The 19,435-nt window shown below is 42.5% G+C and overlaps 1 protein-coding gene across 6 annotated transcripts in view; it reads right to left on the bottom strand.

The window, feature by feature from the left end:
- The window catches only part of STXBP5L (syntaxin binding protein 5 like), an 815,959-nt gene extending 798,022 nt beyond the window's left edge, over positions 1 to 17,937 (bottom strand). For 5 of the 6 annotated variants that reach the window (XR_004539193.1, XM_033941651.1, XM_033941652.1 and 2 more), the window contains exon 1: positions 17,277 to 17,937. Coding sequence is in view for 4 of the 6 variants with exons in the window: in XM_033941651.1 (XP_033797542.1) it covers positions 17,277 to 17,510 (234 nt within the window). In the remaining 2 variants the exon portion in view is untranslated. The remainder of the gene's footprint in view (positions 1 to 17,276) is intronic. The other variant, XM_033941655.1, reaches the window with a different exon arrangement.
- Between the last annotated feature and the right edge of the window lie 1,498 nt (positions 17,938 to 19,435).

Genomic DNA, 19,435 nt, shown 5'->3' with positions numbered 1-19,435 from the left:
ATCATTAGAGACTTCCCATAATATGATACTGAAAATATTTAATCAGACTATTGGATAAAACTAGATAACAGATTTGCCTCTTGATACAGGAGATAGACAGCCTGAAGAGTTATGAAATGATATCAAAACTATAATTAGTGATAAAGCTAAAAAAATACTCCAAAAGAGAAAAAGTCAAGAAATCGCCTTGGATCTCAGAAGAAACCAGAAAAGTAGCAGAACAAAGAAGACAAGCAAAATATTCCGGTGATAGAGAAAAAGTATCACAAATAAATCGAGTGTTTCAACGTCAAGTTTGGCAAGACAAGAAAACAATATCTCAAGGATATTTGTCAGAAAATTGAATCAGAACATGTAAATGAAAAAACCAGATTAGCGTATTAGGAGATTAAGAGATTGTGGCAGAAATTCCAACTTCCAGAGGGGATGCTTAAAGACAGCAATGGTATGATACTGAATGATCCAGAAAGCATTAAAAAAAGATAGAAAGAATATATGGAAAATTTATACAAAAAAGGCATTGAGGATAACACTGGAGAAATGGAACTGGAAACTAATGCCAAAGAAGAGCCAGATATTTTAAAAGAAGTCATAGCAGCAATTAAATATTTAGCAAAAAAAAAAAAAAGCCATCTGGTATCAACAGTATTCCAATTGACTTAAAGGCTCAGAAAGCACTATCACAACCCTCACTTAACTGTGTCAACAGATTTGGAAGGAAAACAACATGGCCAACCGATTGAAGATCACTGTTCATACCTATATCGAAGAACGGAGACACCAAGGACTATAACTGCAGAACAATTGGATTAATTCTACATGCCAACAAAACATTGCTGAAAATAATACAACAAAGGCTACAATCATACGTTGCGCAAGAACTACCCGAAGTTCAGTCTGGTTTCAGAAAAGGTCGAGGAACAAGAGACATTACTGCCAACGTTAGATGGATATTGGAGAAGAGCAAATAATACCAAAAGCCCCTATACTTTTGCTTCATTGACTACAGCAAAGTTTTTGACTGTGTGGAGCACAACAAACTATGAATAACTCTATGGAGAAGGCATTATCTATGTTGGAAAATTAGGGAAATCTCTTTACTACAAAATTACTGAGCTTTGGAATAACTTTCCTGCCTAGCTGCGGAATTTGGGTTCTTTCCAATTATTCCAAAAACTTCTGAAAACTTGGCTATTCTCAAAAATGTAAATCTTGCTACTCTTTACACAATCACTAACTCTTATTATGTTTTTCCTTCTTTTTAAAATTTCCTATAAACCGTGCCAAGCTCTATCTTTATAGAGAAAATGCGGTATATAAGCTTAAGTTAGTTTAGTTTAGTTTAAGTTTAACTCTAGCACAAATGGGAATACCCAAACACATAACTCAGCTGATAAAGAGCCTCTATAAACATAGAAACAGACGGCATCTAGTCTGCCCACCCCAATAACCCTCCCCTACCTTTCTCTGTGAAGAGATCCCACATGACAATCCCATTTTGTCTTAAAATCAGGCACGCTGGCCTCAATTACCTGTAGTGGAAGACTATTCCAGCGATCAACCACCCTTTCGGTGAAGAAGTATTTCCTGGTGTCACCGTGCAGTTTCCCGCCCCTGACCATGAGATATTTGAACGTCTCGATCATGTCTCCCCTCTCTCTGCGTTCCTCAAGTGAGTATAGCTGCAATTTATCCAGCTGTTCCTCATACGGGAGATCCTTGAGTCCCGAGATCATCCGGGTGGCCATTCGCTGGACCGACTCAAATCTCAGCACATTTTTGCGGTAATGCGGCCTCCAGAATTGTACACAGTATTCCAGATGGGGGTCTCACTATGGATCTATACAATGGCATAATGACTTCGGGCTTACGGCTGACGAAACTCCTACATATACAACCTATGATTTGTCTAGCCTTAGATGAAGCTTTCTCCACTTGCTTGGCAGTCTTCATTTCTTACTGATGATCACCCCTAAGTCTCGTTCTGCTACAGTCCTCGCTAGGATCTCACCATTAAGGGTGTAAATCTTGCATGGATTTTGGCTGCCAAGGTGCATCATGACTTTACATTTTTTGGCATTGAAACTTAATTGCCAGGTCCTGGACCAGCGCTCCAGTAGGAGTAGGTCGTGCACCATACTGTCGGGCATTGAGTTTTCGTCAGGCACTGTGCTTTTGTCTGTTGTGTTCTTGCCTACTACATTGCATAATTTGGCGTCATTGGCGAATAGTGTTATTTTACCTCGAAGCCCCTCAGCCAAGTCCCCTATGAAGATGTTGAACAGGATCGGGCCCAAGACCGAGCCCTGCGGCACTCCACTGATCACCTCTGTCGTTTCGGAGGGGGTGCCGTTCACCACCACCCTCTGAAGCCTACCTCCAAGCCAGTCCCCAACCCATGCTGTCAGTGTGTCTCCCAATCCTATAGAACTCATCTTGCTCAACAACCTGCGGTGTGGTACGCTATCGAATGCTTTGCTGAAGTCCAAGTATACGATGTCCAGGGACTCCCCAACATCCAGATTCCCCGTCACCCTGTCAAAGAAGCTGATTAGGTTGGATTGGCAGGACCTCCCCTTTGTAAATCCATGTTGATGGGGATCTCTTAGATTCTCCTCATTCAGGATCGTATCCAATTGGCATTTGATTAGAGTTTCCATTAAGCTTGCTCACTATTGATGTGAGACTCACTGGTCTGTAGTTCGCAGCCTCCGTCCTGCATCCTTTTTTGTGGAGTGGAATGACGTTAGCCTTTTTCCAGTCCAACGGGACTCTATCTATACTAAGGGAGATATTGAAGAGCACGGATAGCAGTTCTGCCAAGACGTCACTTAACTCCCCGAGTACCCTGGGGTGTAGCTTGTCTGGCCCCATCGCTTTGTTAACCTTAAGGTTAGACAGCTCACAGTAGACAGTGCTGGGCGTAAACTCAAAATTACGAAACGGGTATACCGAGCTATCCTTTGTCTGCAGCTGAGGGCTGGATCCCGGCGCCTCGCGGGTGAAGACTAAGTAGAAGTATTCATTTAAAAGTTTAGCTTTTTCGGAGTCCGATTCTACATAGTTCCTGTCTGGTTTCTTAAGGCGTACTATCCCGCCTGTGTTTATGTTTCTAATATACCTGAAGAAGGATTTATCACCCTTCTTGATGTTCTTCGCTAGATTCTCCTCCATTTGGAATTTGGCCTCTCTGACTGCTGTTTGACGGCTCTTGACTTGGCCAGATAGTCTTCTCTAGAGTCCTGCTTTCCTGATTGTTTGTAAGAGATGAACGCTCTTTTCTTCTCTTTTATGAGGTCTGAGATCTCCGCAGAGAACCACTGTGGTTTATTGTTTCTTCGCCGTTTACTTACCAATTTTATATAGCGGTTGGTTGCTTCTTGTATGGTAGCTTTCAGAGTTGACCACATTACTTCTACATTATCTGTTTCTGCTCGGTTTTGCAGCGCCTGATGGATGAAATCCCCCATGCCCTCGAAATTGGTGTCCTTGAAGCTGAGGACCTTGGTTAATGTGTTAGATTTGGCGAAACCTTTCCTGAGATTGAGCAATACCATGTTGTGGTCACTGGAGGCCAACATGTCATCCACTGAGACCTCTGTGACACTTTCTCCATTGGTAAGTATCAGGTCCAGTATTGCTTGATCTCTTGTTGGCTCCAATACCAGTTGCCTGAGTCTTGTTCCCTGAATAGAGTTTAATAGCCTCCTGCTGCAGGTGGTCGCAGAGGAAAGTGTGGTCCAATCCACATCAGGCATATTGAAGTCACCTAACAATACTGTGTCCCCACGCAAGGTGATATTCTCTATATCTCCGATTAATTCCATATCCAGCTCATCCTGTTGTCTTGGGGGTCTGTATACTACGCCAAGATACAGGCATTTGTCCTTCCCCCTGGCCAAATTCCCCTGTGTACCTGACATCTGCGATTCTGGTGACTTTAATGTCATCTTTAGTATATAGTGCTACCCCTCCTCCCATTTTGCCCTCCCTGTCTCGGCGAAGCAAGTTGTAACCCGGTATGACCATGTCCCACCCGTGGGAGTCTGTGAGCCAGGTCTCGGATATCGCCACCACATCCAGATCGGCGTTCCTCATTTCCGTCTCTAATTCCAGGATCTTGTTGCCCAAACTGTGGGCGTTGACATACATATGTCTCTGTGGGGATATTCCCGCTTGAGCTACTTTGACTCCTTTAGTACTATTTGCAATGTGTGTACTCTCCCTAGACCCAGAATTACAGTGTGAACTTGCCCCAGACTTGGAAATGTGAGTACTCACTCCAGACCCAAACCCAAACCCAGAACTGCAATGTTTACTTACCTCAGTCTCAACAAAGTATTGGCAGCTTAGCTCGCCAGGTAGGTTAATTGTGCTGTACCCTCCCCCAACTTACCTAGTTTAAAGCCCTGTGAAGTAGGCGGGCTAGTCGGTATCCAAAGATGTTCTTTCCTCTTCTGGTCAGGTGTAGCCCATCTGGTCCCTGTAGTCCTTGTAATTTCCATGGTGCAGGAACCCGAAGTTCATCTCCTTGCACCATCTGTGCATCCAGTCGTTAGCCCTCTTGATGCGATCATCCCTGGCTCTACCCTTGCCCCTCACTGGGAGGATCGAGGAGAAGACCACCTGCGCATCCATCCTCTTCAGATTCTCACCCAGGGCTCTAAAGTACTCAGGTATGCTCTCCGGGGTGTTCCTGGCAGTGTCATTTGTTCCGACATGGATGAGAAGCATGGGGAAGTGGTCTTGGGGCTTGATGAGTCTGTCCAGGTAAGCGATTACATCCCAAATCCTGGCCCCTGGCAAACAGCAAGCCTCTCTTGATTGCAAATCTGGTCTACAAATTGGTCCCTCGGTGCCCCTCAGCAGCGAATCCCAATAACCACCACTCTGCGCTTCTTAGGGGGGGGGGCCCCGACCTGTTGTCTCCAGAACTGAAACCGTCTGCTGAACAACTTCCTGTACCTCGTTGTCAGGTACTTCCTGTAGCAGCTGGAATCTGTTCCTCAAGTTGATTTGCGGGGTCGATGTAGAACTGCCCTGTATGTGAGAGAAAGAGACAGAAGAGGAAGGTCTTCTGCGTTTGCCTGTGGAGGAAGTTACCAGCTGCCAGGAATCAGCGTCTCCAACCTCTTCCCTGTATTACGATGGTTGGTCTCAAGGTTGCAGGTTTGGTTGCTTTGGGCATAACGAGAATGGTCTTGTCAGGTTCCCGTTCAGTGATTTGGGACAGCTCCTGGATGACTCTGTCGATGAAGACCTCGTCGTCTCGGATGCTTCTCAAATGCTTAACCTCCTCTCTCAGGCACCTCAGCTCCAGCAAAAGGCTTCCATCTAGCTGATCCTTTGCTTCCGTCTGTGTGGAGACTGTAGTCATTTTCGTGGGGATAGCCTCGGTATGTACAGAGACCTCTGTACTCCGTCCTGGCTCCCCCTCTGCCTGCACGAGGACCGTCTTGATTGAAGTCTTGTTGCTTCTAGTTCTACCTGCCATTTTCAAAAGGCTTTTTTTTTTGTTTGTTTTGTTTTTTGTTAGGATGCAGATTTTTAACTCTTGGTCAGATAGTGTTAAGGTAGTTAGTTATTGGTCAGATAGTGTTAAGGTTTGAGGGATAGAGATAGATAGAGGTAGTCAGTTAATTGTTAGTTAAGGCTGCCTGTTTGTTAGTGGGCTAGAAAGGTCTGTCTGATTAAATGGTTTGAGGATAGAGTGACTGGTGAGGTCTGCCTGATGTGTAGTGTGAAAGGTCTGGTTGCTTATTGGCTAGGTAGAAGGGTCTGCCTGGTTTGAAAGTTTGGTAGAAAGCTGAAAGATAGACAGAAGTTAATTGGTTAATTAGCTAGGTGAAGAGAGTTGAAAGATAGACTAAAGTTGAAAGCCCTTCCTTGATGCCCTTCTTGAGGCCCTTCGCAAAGGCGCTCTCGCTAAGGCGAACACCTTTGCCGCACGCCAAACGGCTGCGCGTCGTTGGCTCGTCCCCTTTTATGGGGGAGATCGGCTGTAATGTCAGGGGATGGGCGGAGTTACCAGCCGCCTCTTCCCCTCTCCGTGTCCCGTCCGCCTCCCTCTGATGTCCTCCGATGGCAGTGCTCCTCTTTCCGCTCCCTTTTACCGCCTCTCTGATCGCTTCTCCTGCCTTCTCCGCTCCCCTTTACTGCCTCCTCCGACTCTCCATTCACTTCTCCTGCCTTCTCCGCTCCCCTTTATTGCCTCTTCCGACTCTTCGTTCACTTCTCCTACCTTCTCCGCTCCTGCTTTTTAGTCCTCCCGCCCTCACCGCTATGTCAGCCTTCTCTGACCCTGCAATTAGAAACAAGCACACTCTCTCCACTCACAGTTCCTCCGATCCGCTCTCTGCTCCACCATGTGCTTGCACCAACAGACCCCCTTTGGCTGTCCTAGCGTTGAGGACCCTCCTTTGGCTCGTCCCCTTTTATGGGGGAGATCGGCTGTGACGTCGGGGGGTGGGTGGAGTTATCACCCACCTTTTCCCCTCTACGTGTCCTTCCCTCTCTGTGTCCCATCCGCCTCCCTCTATATGTCCTCCGATGGCAGTGCTCCTCTTTCCGCTCCCTTTTACCACCTCTCTGATCGCTTCTCCTGCCTTCTACGCTCCTCTTTACTGCCCCCTCCGACTCTCCGTTCACTCCTCCTGCCTTCTCCACTCCTCTTTACTGCCTCCTCCGACTCTCCGTTCACTCCTCCTGCCTTTTCCGCTCCTCTTTACTGCCTCCTCCGACTCTCCGTTCACTCCTCCTGCCTTCTCCGCTCCCCTTTACTGCCTCCTCCGTCTCTCCGTGGCATCAGGCAAAGATGCATCTTGCCACCTTACCTGTTCAAATTTTATGGCAAAAACCATTGTCAGAAAAAGCAAATTTGGAAGAAGAAAGCATTGGTTTCAAAGTTGGTGGCCAAAATATAAACAACCTGCGCTATGCAGACAATACCAAAGACGACATGCTGTTATCTACTGATAAAAGTCAAAACCTAAAGTCATAAAATGAGATTAGAATTGAACATAAACAAGATGAATATGATGAACAAGGAAAATAATAACAATTTTGAGCTTGAAGGCGATAGAATATAAGTTGTAAATGATTTCAATCTCCTGGGCTTTTTCGTAAACAAAGAAGCAACTAGCAGAGAAGAAATACTCCACATAAGAACATAAGAATTGCCGCTGCTGGGTCAGACCAGTGGTCCATCATGCCCAGCAGTCCGCTCATGTGGCAGCTCTTAGGTCAAAGACCAGTGCTCTAAATGAGTCCAGCCTCACCTGCGTATGTTCCAGTTTAGCAGGAACTTGTCTAACTTTGTCTTGAATCCCTGGAGGGTGTTTTCCCCTATAACAGACCCCGGAAGAGCGTTCCAGTTTTCTACCACTCTCTGGGTGAAAAAGAACTTCCTTATGTTTGTACAGAATCTATCCCCTTTCAACTTTAGAGAGTGCCCTCTCGTTCTCCCTACCTTGGAGAGGGTGAATAATCTATCTTTATCTACTAAGTTTATTCCCTTCAGTATTTTGAATGTTTCGATCATGTCCCCTCTCAGTCTCCTCTTTTCAAGGGAGAAGAGGCCTAGTTTCTCCAATCTCTCACTGTACGGCAACTCCTCCAGCCCCTTAACCATTTTAGTGGCTCTTCTCTGGACCCTTTTGAGTAGTACTGTGTCCTTCTTCATGTACGGCGACCAGTGCTGGATGCAGTACTCCAGGTGAGGGCGCACCATGGCCCGGTACAGTGGCATGATAACCTTCTCCGATCTGTTCATGATCCCCCACAGAATAGCATTTATCTTTAATCTTATCTATTGTTTTGCCTTTTGTCTTTGTTTTGTTCTATTTCTATCATTTAAATTTCTCCAGAATTCTACTGTTCAACGGCTCCCCCTTCTGCTTCTATTCCTTTCTCTCTTCTCTTCTACCTTCCAAAGTATTTAGATCAATGCTGTCTTGTTAAAATGTTTATTTTATTTTTATTTTTCCTCTAACTCTACTTTTCACTTCTCTATTACCCTCTAGGTACTTTAGTTAGATTGTGAGCCTTCGGGACAGTAAGGGAATTTTTCAAGTACCTTTCTTATTTCTAATCTTAATGTATATTTTCTGTAAACCGCTTAGAACCTAACGGATGTAGCGGTATATAAGAAATAAATTACATTACATTACATTACATTTGGCCATTCTTCAATGAAGGCTCTCAACAAAGTATTCAGAAACAAGGAATTAACACTCCAAATGAAGATCAGACTTGTTCACACACTCATTTCAAGCTGGACATTACGGAAACAAGACAGAAAGCAAGAAGATTGACTCATTTCAAGCTGGACATTACGGAAACAAGACAGAAAGTAAGAAGATTGACTCATTTCAAGCTTGACATTACGGAAACAAGACAGAAAGTAAGAAGATTGACTCATTTCAAGCTTGACATTACGGAAACAAGACAGAAAGAAGATTGATTCATTTGAGCTTTGGTGCTGGAGAAGGATTTTATGCCTGCCGTGGACCACCAGAAGAATTAACAAATCAATTTTGGAAGAGAACAAATCGACCATTTCACCCAAAGCCCAAATCACAAAGTTATGACTTGTCAAACCGTTAGAAAAGAAATATCATAAATGGCCCAAAAATGAAGGTCTCAGTTTATATTAGTCTTCCCCCTCTCAGACCCATCACAGGCCTCTCCCCAGGCCTACCTTAAGCCCTGCTGGTCCCGTGGTGAGCCAGGACAAGAGTATGCAGTCTCACTACTCAAAATGGCTGATATGAGTTCCCACAGTAATTGCTATGTTTATTTATTGCCTTTTCATGAAGAGATTTGCCCAAAGCAGTTGCAATATATTAAATAGTAATCAGGTACTTTTAAATATTTTCCTTATCTGTCCCTACAGGCTCACAATCTAATTGTGGTACCTGGGGCAATAGAGGGATTAAGTGACTTGCTCAGAGTTGCATGGAGCAGGCTGGGATTGAACTCACAACCTCAGGGTACTGAGGCAGCAGCTTTAAACCACTAGGCTACTCACTCCTACAGTAACCTTACAAGACTGATGCAAGTTCGGTTTACATTAGAGTCAACTTTTTCCCCCTTTTTTGGTTGAAAAAAGGTTACCTCAGTTTAAGGGTTTATATTAGAGTATATACAATATATCTTGTTTATTACTATGTATAACAACTCCCTCCTTCAACTACCCTCCCAACCAATCCCTATATTGTTGCTTCTGTCATAAAAACAGAGCATGGTTAATCATACATTAAGCACACTGCTACAAGCCAAAAGGAGAAGAAATAGTTCCAAGAGAATTGCCAAATCTACTGAAGTTTTATCCCTTTACTTGTATTTGTGTCCTCGCCTTTATTTTTTTTTTATATGTAAGCAATGTTATCATTAGCATTCTCCACTGAAGCAAAGGAGCTTCCTCTTGTTTTCAAATGAGCAAAATATATGTTTTCAAGTGAGCTAGAATATATGTCTGTCTGTCTTTCTTTCTGTGTTTTTCTCCCTCCCGCTGTTTTTCTTTTTGTCTGTCTCTCTCCCTGGCCCCCTTTGTCTGTCTGTCTTTCTGTATCTCTCTCTGCCCCTGTGCCTTTCTTCTTTTCTTTCTGTCTGCCTTCCTCTCACTGTCTGGCTTTCTTTCTATCCATCTGTCTCTCTCCCCCCACACACTTCCCTGTGCAGCAGCCACAACAGCATTTCCTCCCCCTCCATGTCTCTGTGCAGTAGCATTCCCTCCCCGCCACTACTTCCCTGTACAGCAGCATTTAGATCCCCACCTTCCCTGTGCAGCAGCCACAGCAGCATCAGCATTCCCTCCCACCCCACCCCACTTCCCTGTACAGCAGCAGCGTTTCCCTTACCCCCCCCTTTCCCATCCCTCGGTTTTGACTGCTCCCTTAGTCCCTTGCCGCCCCCACCCTTCCCTTCCCGCGGTCCGACCATCTGCCGATTCCAACAGCGTGTATAGCACTCTACACATGCTGCTTCGGGGCCTTTTACTGCCTTGATTTACTCTGGCATGTCCCTGATGACATCATCAGAGACACGGCAGAGCAAATCAGGGCAGTAAAAGGCCCCGAAGCAACGTGTGTAGAGTGCTGCACACGCTGCTGGAATCAGCTGGTTTTGAGTCGGGACTGCGGCATCCCTTCGCGGCTGGAGTGTTTTGGGCTTCCCGCCCCGCCCCGCAAGGTGTCACCACGGCTCCTCTCGATCCCGCCAGCGTCGGAAGCCTTCTCAGATGCTGGTGCGGCTGGTGAGAGGAGCCAACACGGAGAGCAGGAAGTCCAGCGCTGGCGGCGAGTGGTAAGTGCTGGAAACTAAGGCTGGGGACTTGCGCATGCGCACTCCTGCAAGGCCACGGACCTACATCTCACAGATCAGGGAAAACGGAAGCACGCAGTTGAGTGCGCATGCGCGGCTAGCGTTTTATTATATATATATCAAATGGCCATTTTTATAGCTGCAGTAAAAATAGTCTTAGCACACTGAAAATTCCAAGTAAAGGTGCACTATGGCCATGATTTAATAAAGCTTAGTAAAAATGCCTCTAAATGAATATAGTTAAAATACCAAATTCACTTTATGTAAACATAATCAATATTATTCTATTTAATGTATATTACTGGCTGGTAAAGTACATCATAAAGATTTAATAGGAAGGGTCTACTTACTGCTTTATAAACACAATTGAATAAAAAATAAAATGTATAAGCTAAATTTTTGAAGACTGGTAAGGCACCCTGCTTTGCATAATATTTTTAGTTTAATTTTAAAAAGGACACTATTAGGGTTGACAAGGAAATGGCTATTTGTTTAATGACTAGAGCAGCAGGAACTGTAGCCTGAGGCAATACCCACTTCAAGAGCAATTCATTTGAATGTGCCTAGCAGGATGAACCAGTTCTGTTATTTTAATTTTCATAAGTGTGCTAAGTGCTTAAGAAAATGGAAAGAATATATGAAAGTAAAAAACAGAACAGTACACTTTCCCCCACAACATGGACAACCGTGCAATTTGAAATGCAGGTTTTTATTATTACTGCTACAATGATTCACTCACTCTTGCAGAAGTAATCAGACTGACATTTTTTTAAACCAGTCAACTACCCAAAACTATAAGCAAATCTCAGCCATTGCAGTGCAATCTCCAGTTTTCTCCAAAATTTGGATTACAACATAGGAGCTAAAATACAACAAAAGAGCTAAATATAAATGCTTCATTATCTTTTCCATATTATACCATCAGAGAAGTACCCATTTATACCTTAGGAGACTGATCCATACAGTTTGTGCAGCCATACATCATATGCATCTTTTTGATATTTCATGGAAACAACCAGAGGCTATTCAGGTTGGCTGATTCTTTCATTTCACTGTGGATCATCATCAAGCAGCAAAACTGACATGCAATCATGCACATGCATAATATGAACTGGCTATGCAAAAAATGATTGGAATTCCTATTTCACCAATATATTAGCGTGGCTCTTCACTATGAATAAGCATTCAGTCACAACAGAAACATTTAAAGTCACTAATACCACAAAAACCATGTAAACAATATTTATGGCAGGTTGTCCAAACAGGCCATATTATAAATTCAAGCAAATCCAACTAAACCAGACCAAAAAACAAGCTAAAGTTTCCTTATTCCTTTTGAAAATTTACAGTGTAACTGCTGAAGGCCAGGAATTTTTCAAATGACATCAGAACTAAAGCAGTACAATTCCCACATAATGTACGTTTAAAGACATACTTCCAATAGTTCAAGCTTGAAATGAAAAACATGTAAACAGGAAGAATGAGAAACTGGAACACTCAGGGGCAAATTCTATAAGAAGTGCCCAAAAGTTAGGCGCTGATATAGGCACCATTCAGCGCAATTCAAGTACAGTTGGGTGCTGTTTAGTGAATTGTGGTGAGCGGCACCTATTTAGGAGGCGCCCAATAAATAGGCCAGCTCTAGGCACAACTAAAAGTTAGGTAGCCATTGAACGCTTAAGCACGCTTAAGAGCTGTAATCTTGTAATAAGGCGCCTAACACAGATTAACATGCATAGCGCCTATTTTTTTGAAGGCCGCCTAGATTTTTTAGAGGCGCCTTGTTACAGAATCACTCTTTCTTGATAGGCGCCTAAGTTTCAATTATTGCTGATTAGAAGGCTTAATTGGGCTTGTTGTTCAATTTAAATAGGTGTCTATCTAGTTGGGCGCCTCCAAAATAGGTGCCTAACATTAGGCACTGGTTACAGAATTTGGGCCTCAGTATTAAAACTTTATTTTTAGCAAGTCACTTCAATGAATTCTGAATTACACTCCACATAAATGCATTATCAGTTCCTGATAAAGGATTTCTCTGTGGTTAATATAGTGCACATAAAACACAAGCAGATATAAAAGAGATATTTCATTGATCAGAACGTCTCATTATGTTAACCGCCCCTCAAACTATTGACAGTCAGAAATAAAAACACCAATTTTCTTTTTTTTTATTCAAATATTTTATTGGAGATTTTGATGTAAATACAAATGTAAACAAATACAATAAACAAATTTCGAAACAAAAAAATATATTTTTTTCTGTTTCTTATTTTATAAAACAATTGTTTTTATTCCCTCTAGTTTAAAAAGTACATTCTACATTAAGGTCTGAAACTATATACAGTAAAACCTTGGTTTGTGAGCACAATTTGTTCCAGAAACATGCTTGTAATCCAAAACGTTCATATCAAAGCAAATTTCCCCGTAAGAAATAATGGAAACTCAGATGATTCATTCCATAACCCCAAAACTTTAATACAAAATACAGTACTATACGTGCTTGTATTGCAAGACCTCGCTCGTTTAGAACAGTCACTACACTCTTGCATTATCAGAGAGCTTCTCTCTCTGATGCTTCTTAGTTGTGATGATGTGACGCGTGTATACTGAATGTACTCGTATTGCAAGACTTCGCTTGTTTAGAATAGTCACTACACTCTTGAAGTGTCAGAGAGAGAAGAACCATTGGCTCAGTTGTGATGTGTGTATATTGTATGTACATGTATTGCAAGACCTTGCTTGTATATCAAGTTAAAATTAAATGTTTTTGCTTGTCTTGCAAAACACTTGCAAACCGAGGGCTCCTTTTACTAAGGTGCGCTAGGGCTTTAACGTGCGGATAGCGCACGCTACATTGCTCCGTGCGCTAGACTTTAACGCCAGCATTGAGCTGGTGTTAGTGTAGCGCGTGGTAATTTCCTGCGTGTGCTAAAACCGCTAGCGCACCTTAGTAAAAGGAGACCCAAGTTACTTGCAATCCAAGGTTTTACTGTATTTAAATATATATAAGTGGAGGAGTGGCCTAGTAGTTAGAGTAGCTGCTTCAGCACCCTGTGGTTATGAGTCTGATTCTGAATCCGGAGGTGAGGAGTGGCCTAGTGGTAGAGCTGCTGACTCTGCACTCAGAGGTTGTGGGATTGAATCCCAGGGATGATCCTTGTGACCCTAGGCAAGTCACCTAATCCTCCATTGCCCTAAGTACAAAATAAGTAACTTTGAGTGTGGTTTCACTGCCCCATGTAAACCGCTTTGATTATGTAAATCACACAGTAAAAGCGAAAAATCATGTCTCATACCCTTTACCCTATTATTTTGACTAACAGTTTAAAAAGACAATTAATGCCATTTCCTATTTAAGATATTATCTAGTAGGGTACCAGTATTGCAACAAAAATCTAAGATCCCCTGTGCTGCCCAATATAGCTGTTCTATGGCTTTTGATTCATTTAGTGCTTTAAGATTCAACTTTTTTCTACAATTCTAACTTTTTTCTGATGTGACATTTTTTTCTATTTGGAGGCTTTCAATTTTCTCACAAATTGATCTCTAAGTATGAGCCATGTTATGGATCAGTGGTCTCAAACTCAAAACCTTTGCAGGGCCACATTTTGGATTTGTAGATACTTGGAGGGCCTCAGAAAAAAATAGTTAATGTCTTATGAAAGAAATGACAATTTTACATGAGGTAGAACTCTTTATAGTTCATAAATCTTTCCTTTTGGCTAAGTCTTAATAATAATATTGTCATTTATAGCTAAAGAGACATATGATCAAGAAACTGTTTTATTTTACTTTTGTGATTATGATAAACATATTGAGGGCCTCAAAATTTGACAAAAGGAAAAAAAAACAATTAAGACATTGAGGTGTATTTTCAAAGCTTTGAAAATGACTCCCATTCTGTTTAAAAATATGACCACGATGCCAGAGAAATTAATTCCCCAAAATGTATCTCAATGCATTTCAATATAAAAAGGCCATTCTACCAGCTGCAGCATAGAAACACTGATACACTGAAGTACAGCAGTTCGCTTTCCCCAGTGTCACACCCCTGTTCTGCACTTGTAATTCTGTGTATGTTATTTTGTTACAAAATTCTGCCCTGCAATGGCAAAAGTAAGCAAGTGTTTCAATAAAAACAGGAACTTGCTTCCTTTTGCCATTGTAGGGCAGAATTCTACTATCAAACCTAGTAAAATTACCTGTTCAATTTTTTTTTGACTGAATTATGGAGTTTGCAATGTATACCCAGTAGTGATAAAGTACATCCATCCTGTTGAAGTAGAACAATAGCATCCTGTAGTTAAACTCTAAACTCCATCCTTTGAAATCTGTCAACAACATCTATTGGTAAATATATTATCAGATTTGCTTTTATCTTATTGTTCTTTTCAAACCAACCATTGCTCCCCTACTCCCTACCATCCAGATATGAGACAACATAGAATATAATCATATGCACGCACACACAGACAGGTCTAACAAAATTCAAAGAGCCATATTCTGCATGTTTTCCCCCACTTACTTAAATATCAATGAAATGTTAAAAAGTTTAATATTAAAAATACACTAATTTTTAAAAAAAGATGACTCAGTCACCATGCAACAGGAGTAAGCTCAGTAGGTTAGGCTATCACTTTTGTTTCATATACTGTACATAGTTCTGTCCCTTTGAACAAACATTTCCAGCTTTAAGTATACTATCATCTTAAAATCATACTGTGATGTACAACCAGCTTATCAAAGAACTCGCTATTACCAATTTCACAGAGGTTTTCTCTAGTTTTGCTCCAATGTTGCGATTTAGTTTTTATTTAACTCATAAAGCATTGGGCTCCTGGGAACCTCCAAACATTTCCTCCAATATACATCACTGATTAACCATTACCAATATCCCTTTTTGAAGCATTCTGCAGTAAAATCTGCAAACATCAAAAACAAAAAATGGCCATTTTTCCAAAAATATCTTTAGATTCCTTTATCACTTTTCCCATAATCCTACCCAGGCAATAAGGCTTCTAAACTGGTGTCTCTCAAAATACAGTAGTGAAAGCAATGTTCACCAAAACAACTTTTGTGAACTGATTTTTAGGTGGCATTCTTCAAAGACTTTTTTTAAACACCAGCACATTTTTCAAAGAATATCTGAATATGTAGCATTACATGTCATAGTTCTAATACCATAATACAAAATGAAAGCTTTCGAAGCAAACTAATCCTGTCTAATTTGTGTTTGGCTTTACTGTACATGTGGGATGCTTAATCAGATCCCTCATTTAGGAATATAATTTTACTTGCTCATTTTATAGGGATTGAGAAAGCAAGCATTTCGGTACAGAGAAAGACGTATGTACCTATAGGTAATATTTTAATACATTTTTTTCACTGTTAGAATAAAGTACCGGTACACAACTAGAGAAGTCGCCTGGATAATGATTAATATATCTTCATCTTAGAGGGAGATTTGAGGAAGAACCATCAATGTTTAATATTTTTACAAGAAAAGAAAAATTGATTAGTGTTATGTCTATATTGTAGATAAAAGCTACTGCAGGAGCCCAGCCTTTGTTGCTTCAACAGAACTATTCTGTATACTTTCCCCATTCAGCCTGGGATCTAAAATGCATTCTTAATAAGAAAGAAACAAGCATTAAGATGATGCCAGTCAATGTTAGCAACAATTTTATTTATTAGTTGCAGATATTTAATTTATTTATTTATTGGGATTTATTAACAGCCTTTATGAAGAGATTTACCCAAAGCGGTATACATCAGGTATAATTTCAACATAAAACTTAACATTTTGTTAACATGACAGTAGTAAAAAGACCAAATGTATATTTAGATATAATGAATGGGGTAAAGTTAAAATCATTAAATTAAAACTTAATGATAGGACTACCAGGGAAAATAAACTTAACAGCACTGCATCCACAGACATACTCCTATGCATGTAAATTGAGTTCTGTAGTATTCAGTTTTTACATTATAGGTAACTTTACTAGTAAATAGTGGATAAATTACATTCTCCCTACTAATACTTCAAATTTCTAGGAATGGAAACAATCATTACCCTCTTTTCCTTAAAAACGTACTACACTCCCTAGCAAAAAAAACCTCTACTTTTATGATAACTAGCACTAGAAAACAAACCACACGATTTAATGCTCAACTGTGAACACTGTGCACACAGTTCTAATTTACCGCTTGTCTTATTTATACTAATCATTAATTAGTATGGTGAGGTGTTTTAATAACATCTGTATTAAATATGTGTCTTCAACTGGTTTTATCAGTTATTTTACATATATGTGTTAGTTTTCCGCTACAATAAAAATAGATAAAATATATAATTATCAACTTTAAAAATCTTTTCTATCCTTTTCTTTCTATGTTGAAAAAGCTGTCAGCTAAGGTTTCCACTGCCGAGTAAGAGGCACCATCTTACCGGCATTTACCTAAAACTTGCAAACGAGTCAAATAACAAGGTAAACTTGAAACATAAAAAAGACAGGTGTCCAGTGCTCCCATATTCAGACTATTTGGAGTCACAATAATTCCGCTCGATTTCCAAGAGGCACCTATTTTCGCTATTGGGATGAATGAATGTACGTTGAACGTTGTAGATTATCAATTCCGGCGTTGCAAAGTGCCCTCCTTAAATTTCAATTAGGATCACTGCTAACCTCACCCATCCTTTTACAAGAAAAAAAAAATCACTTAGCAGAAACAGAGTTGTAGTGGCAATCACCACACACGCATTAAGATGAATGCACTAAGCATCCCCCCCCCCCCCCCAGTGAGGGTGGAGGAACAGAGGGGCTCCCATTCGGTTAGTATATTCGGCCCCAAATATTCCCCAGCAAGCGGCGAGTAGAATTCGAAGGCCGTTCGGCTTTTCCCAGCAGCAAAACAGAAATTAACATGCAGGCTCGATCCTCCCCTCCTCTTACCTTGCAGAGCTGGAAATGTTCGGAGGCTAGGGTCTCCTGGATCTCAAGGTCCCTGGGGGACACTGCGGCCCCGGCGGAGCTTCCCGTGTACAGAGAACCAGAGCCAAAGCCAGAGCCGCCACTTCCACCGGTTCCGACCCCGCAGCCCCCGCTGCCGCCGCCGCCGCCGCCACCTCCGCCCGGAGAAGACGCCGTCAACCCATCCAGAACTTTACGAAAATTAAATTTCTTCATTTTTTTTTTTTTTTTTAATGTTTCCAATTATTTTTCCAAGATGTCAAACGTTGATACTCGACGCTTCAATACATTTCGTCATATCTAGCCAACACATGTATTTTCTAAAGTAGTCATCCTTGGGTGTCAGAAGGGGGGGGTGAAGTACCTCAGCCTTAAACCAGCCAACTTTTCTGCAGCTCTCCCCTACGTTATCCTAAACGGCTGATATCCGCGACGAACCGACACCTGCGCTCTGGCACTTATCTCGAGAGAACGAGAGAGACTGCGATATCAGCGACAGAGCGTAGCAGCATTGGCAAATGGGCGGTTTTCCCGCCAAATTAGGACCCCTTCTAAAAGTTATGGGCTGGATATATTTTTCACCGCGCTCGCGCTGCTGTTCTGAAAGGGCCACCGTTCCCCCTACTTGCTCCCGTTGCTACCGAGAGAAGTGGGAAGACAAGGGAGGGTGCAGCATTCTTCTGCGCATGTGCACCAGCAGGACAACGTCACGAGCTGCGGACAGATAAAAACCTGCAGTAAACCAACCGCTACTTACGGTTCTGCAGTGACTAACGTTAGTCGCAGGCTGCTGCCCACCCTGGTATAAGGCTATGCCAATCAAACCTTTGCCGCGTCTACAGCAGGCGCAGACTGCCCGCTCCTAGAGTGGCTCTGTTTATGTGTTCAGGGCTGCACGTGCACTGTAGGCTGCTGAGGAGCCGCAGTAGCGCGGAAAGTATGCCAAGACTTTAAAGTTCAGAGGAGCATAGGCAAAAGAAATAAGGAACTTCAGTCTCCCTCCCTGCCATGTCTTCGTTGGGGCTGTTGAGCTTTTCTGTAATCTTCTTTCTTGAAATAGGGGAGGTAAGAATCGTCCTCCGCCCTTTCCAATGCTCAGCAAATCCTGCAAACAGTTGAATGCTGTATATCGGTTCTGTGCCACAAAATGAAATCAGAATTTCATCCTTCCCCTCCCAAACAAACACGAGACAAATTCCCCTGCTCAGAAGGCTAATCGGCTCAAAATTGTGAATCTCCTGAGAACGGGAACAACAGAGTCACAGCTTAGCTTTTTCTCAGCTTGCAGTGTGGATCATAAACAGCTTGTCTTACAGCCGAGCCAACACTTCTGTGCTGCAATATTAACTTGACAGGAAGTTTCAGTTGCTAGAACTGAAGCTGTTCAAAGTTGCAGGGCTGGCAGAGAATGGAGTGGTGATGGGGCCAGTGGCTACCTAGCATATGTAACACCCGGGGCCCATCATTTTTTTGACACCCCCCATCCCTATGAAAAACATGATTTTTTACTAGAGTGTACCTAAGAAAAGACAGCATCTTACATTCTGCAGTGAGCAGTACAACATCAATACACCCATTGTAAAACTAAACAAGCCAGACCAGTATAGATCAATCCCGCAGTCAACTCTAACAGAAAACCATGGACAGGATTCACTAAACCTCCAAACCGTGCACGATCCATTTCCTATTGCATGCCGGCCGACTGATTCAGTAAAGCCTGCATGCAAATGGGGATGATCGTTAGTATGCCCCCTACCCACGGCCAGAGCGATCCTTGCTCATGCGCACACCCTGACAGTAGTGACAGGAGATGCAGCCTCCTGTCACTGCTGTCAGGGCTCAGCCCAGCCCAGATCTCTCTTGCCTGCTCCTGGACTCTCCTGCTCTCTGCTGCCCTTCCCTGCAGTGCAAATCCGTGTTTTTAAAGCAGGCCTGCACTGCAGAGAATGGCGGCAGAGAGCAGGAGAATCCAGGAGCAGGCAAGAGAGATATGACTGACATCCCCCCAAGCCCCGATCTCTCCTGCCTGCCCTGCGCTGCTGTGCTCCCCCTCCCCTTGGCGTTAAAAAAAAAAATGCTGCATGCATGCAGCACAGCCCTCGCCCCCCCCCCCAACTGGCATGGCCCACCCCCGGCAGTAA

The sequence above is a fragment of the Geotrypetes seraphini genome, chromosome 4 (genome assembly GCF_902459505.1).
Source record: "Geotrypetes seraphini chromosome 4, aGeoSer1.1, whole genome shotgun sequence".
NCBI classification, from domain to species: Eukaryota; Metazoa; Chordata; class Amphibia; order Gymnophiona; family Dermophiidae; genus Geotrypetes; species Geotrypetes seraphini.
This window is presented reverse-complemented; position numbering and strand designations above follow the sequence as displayed.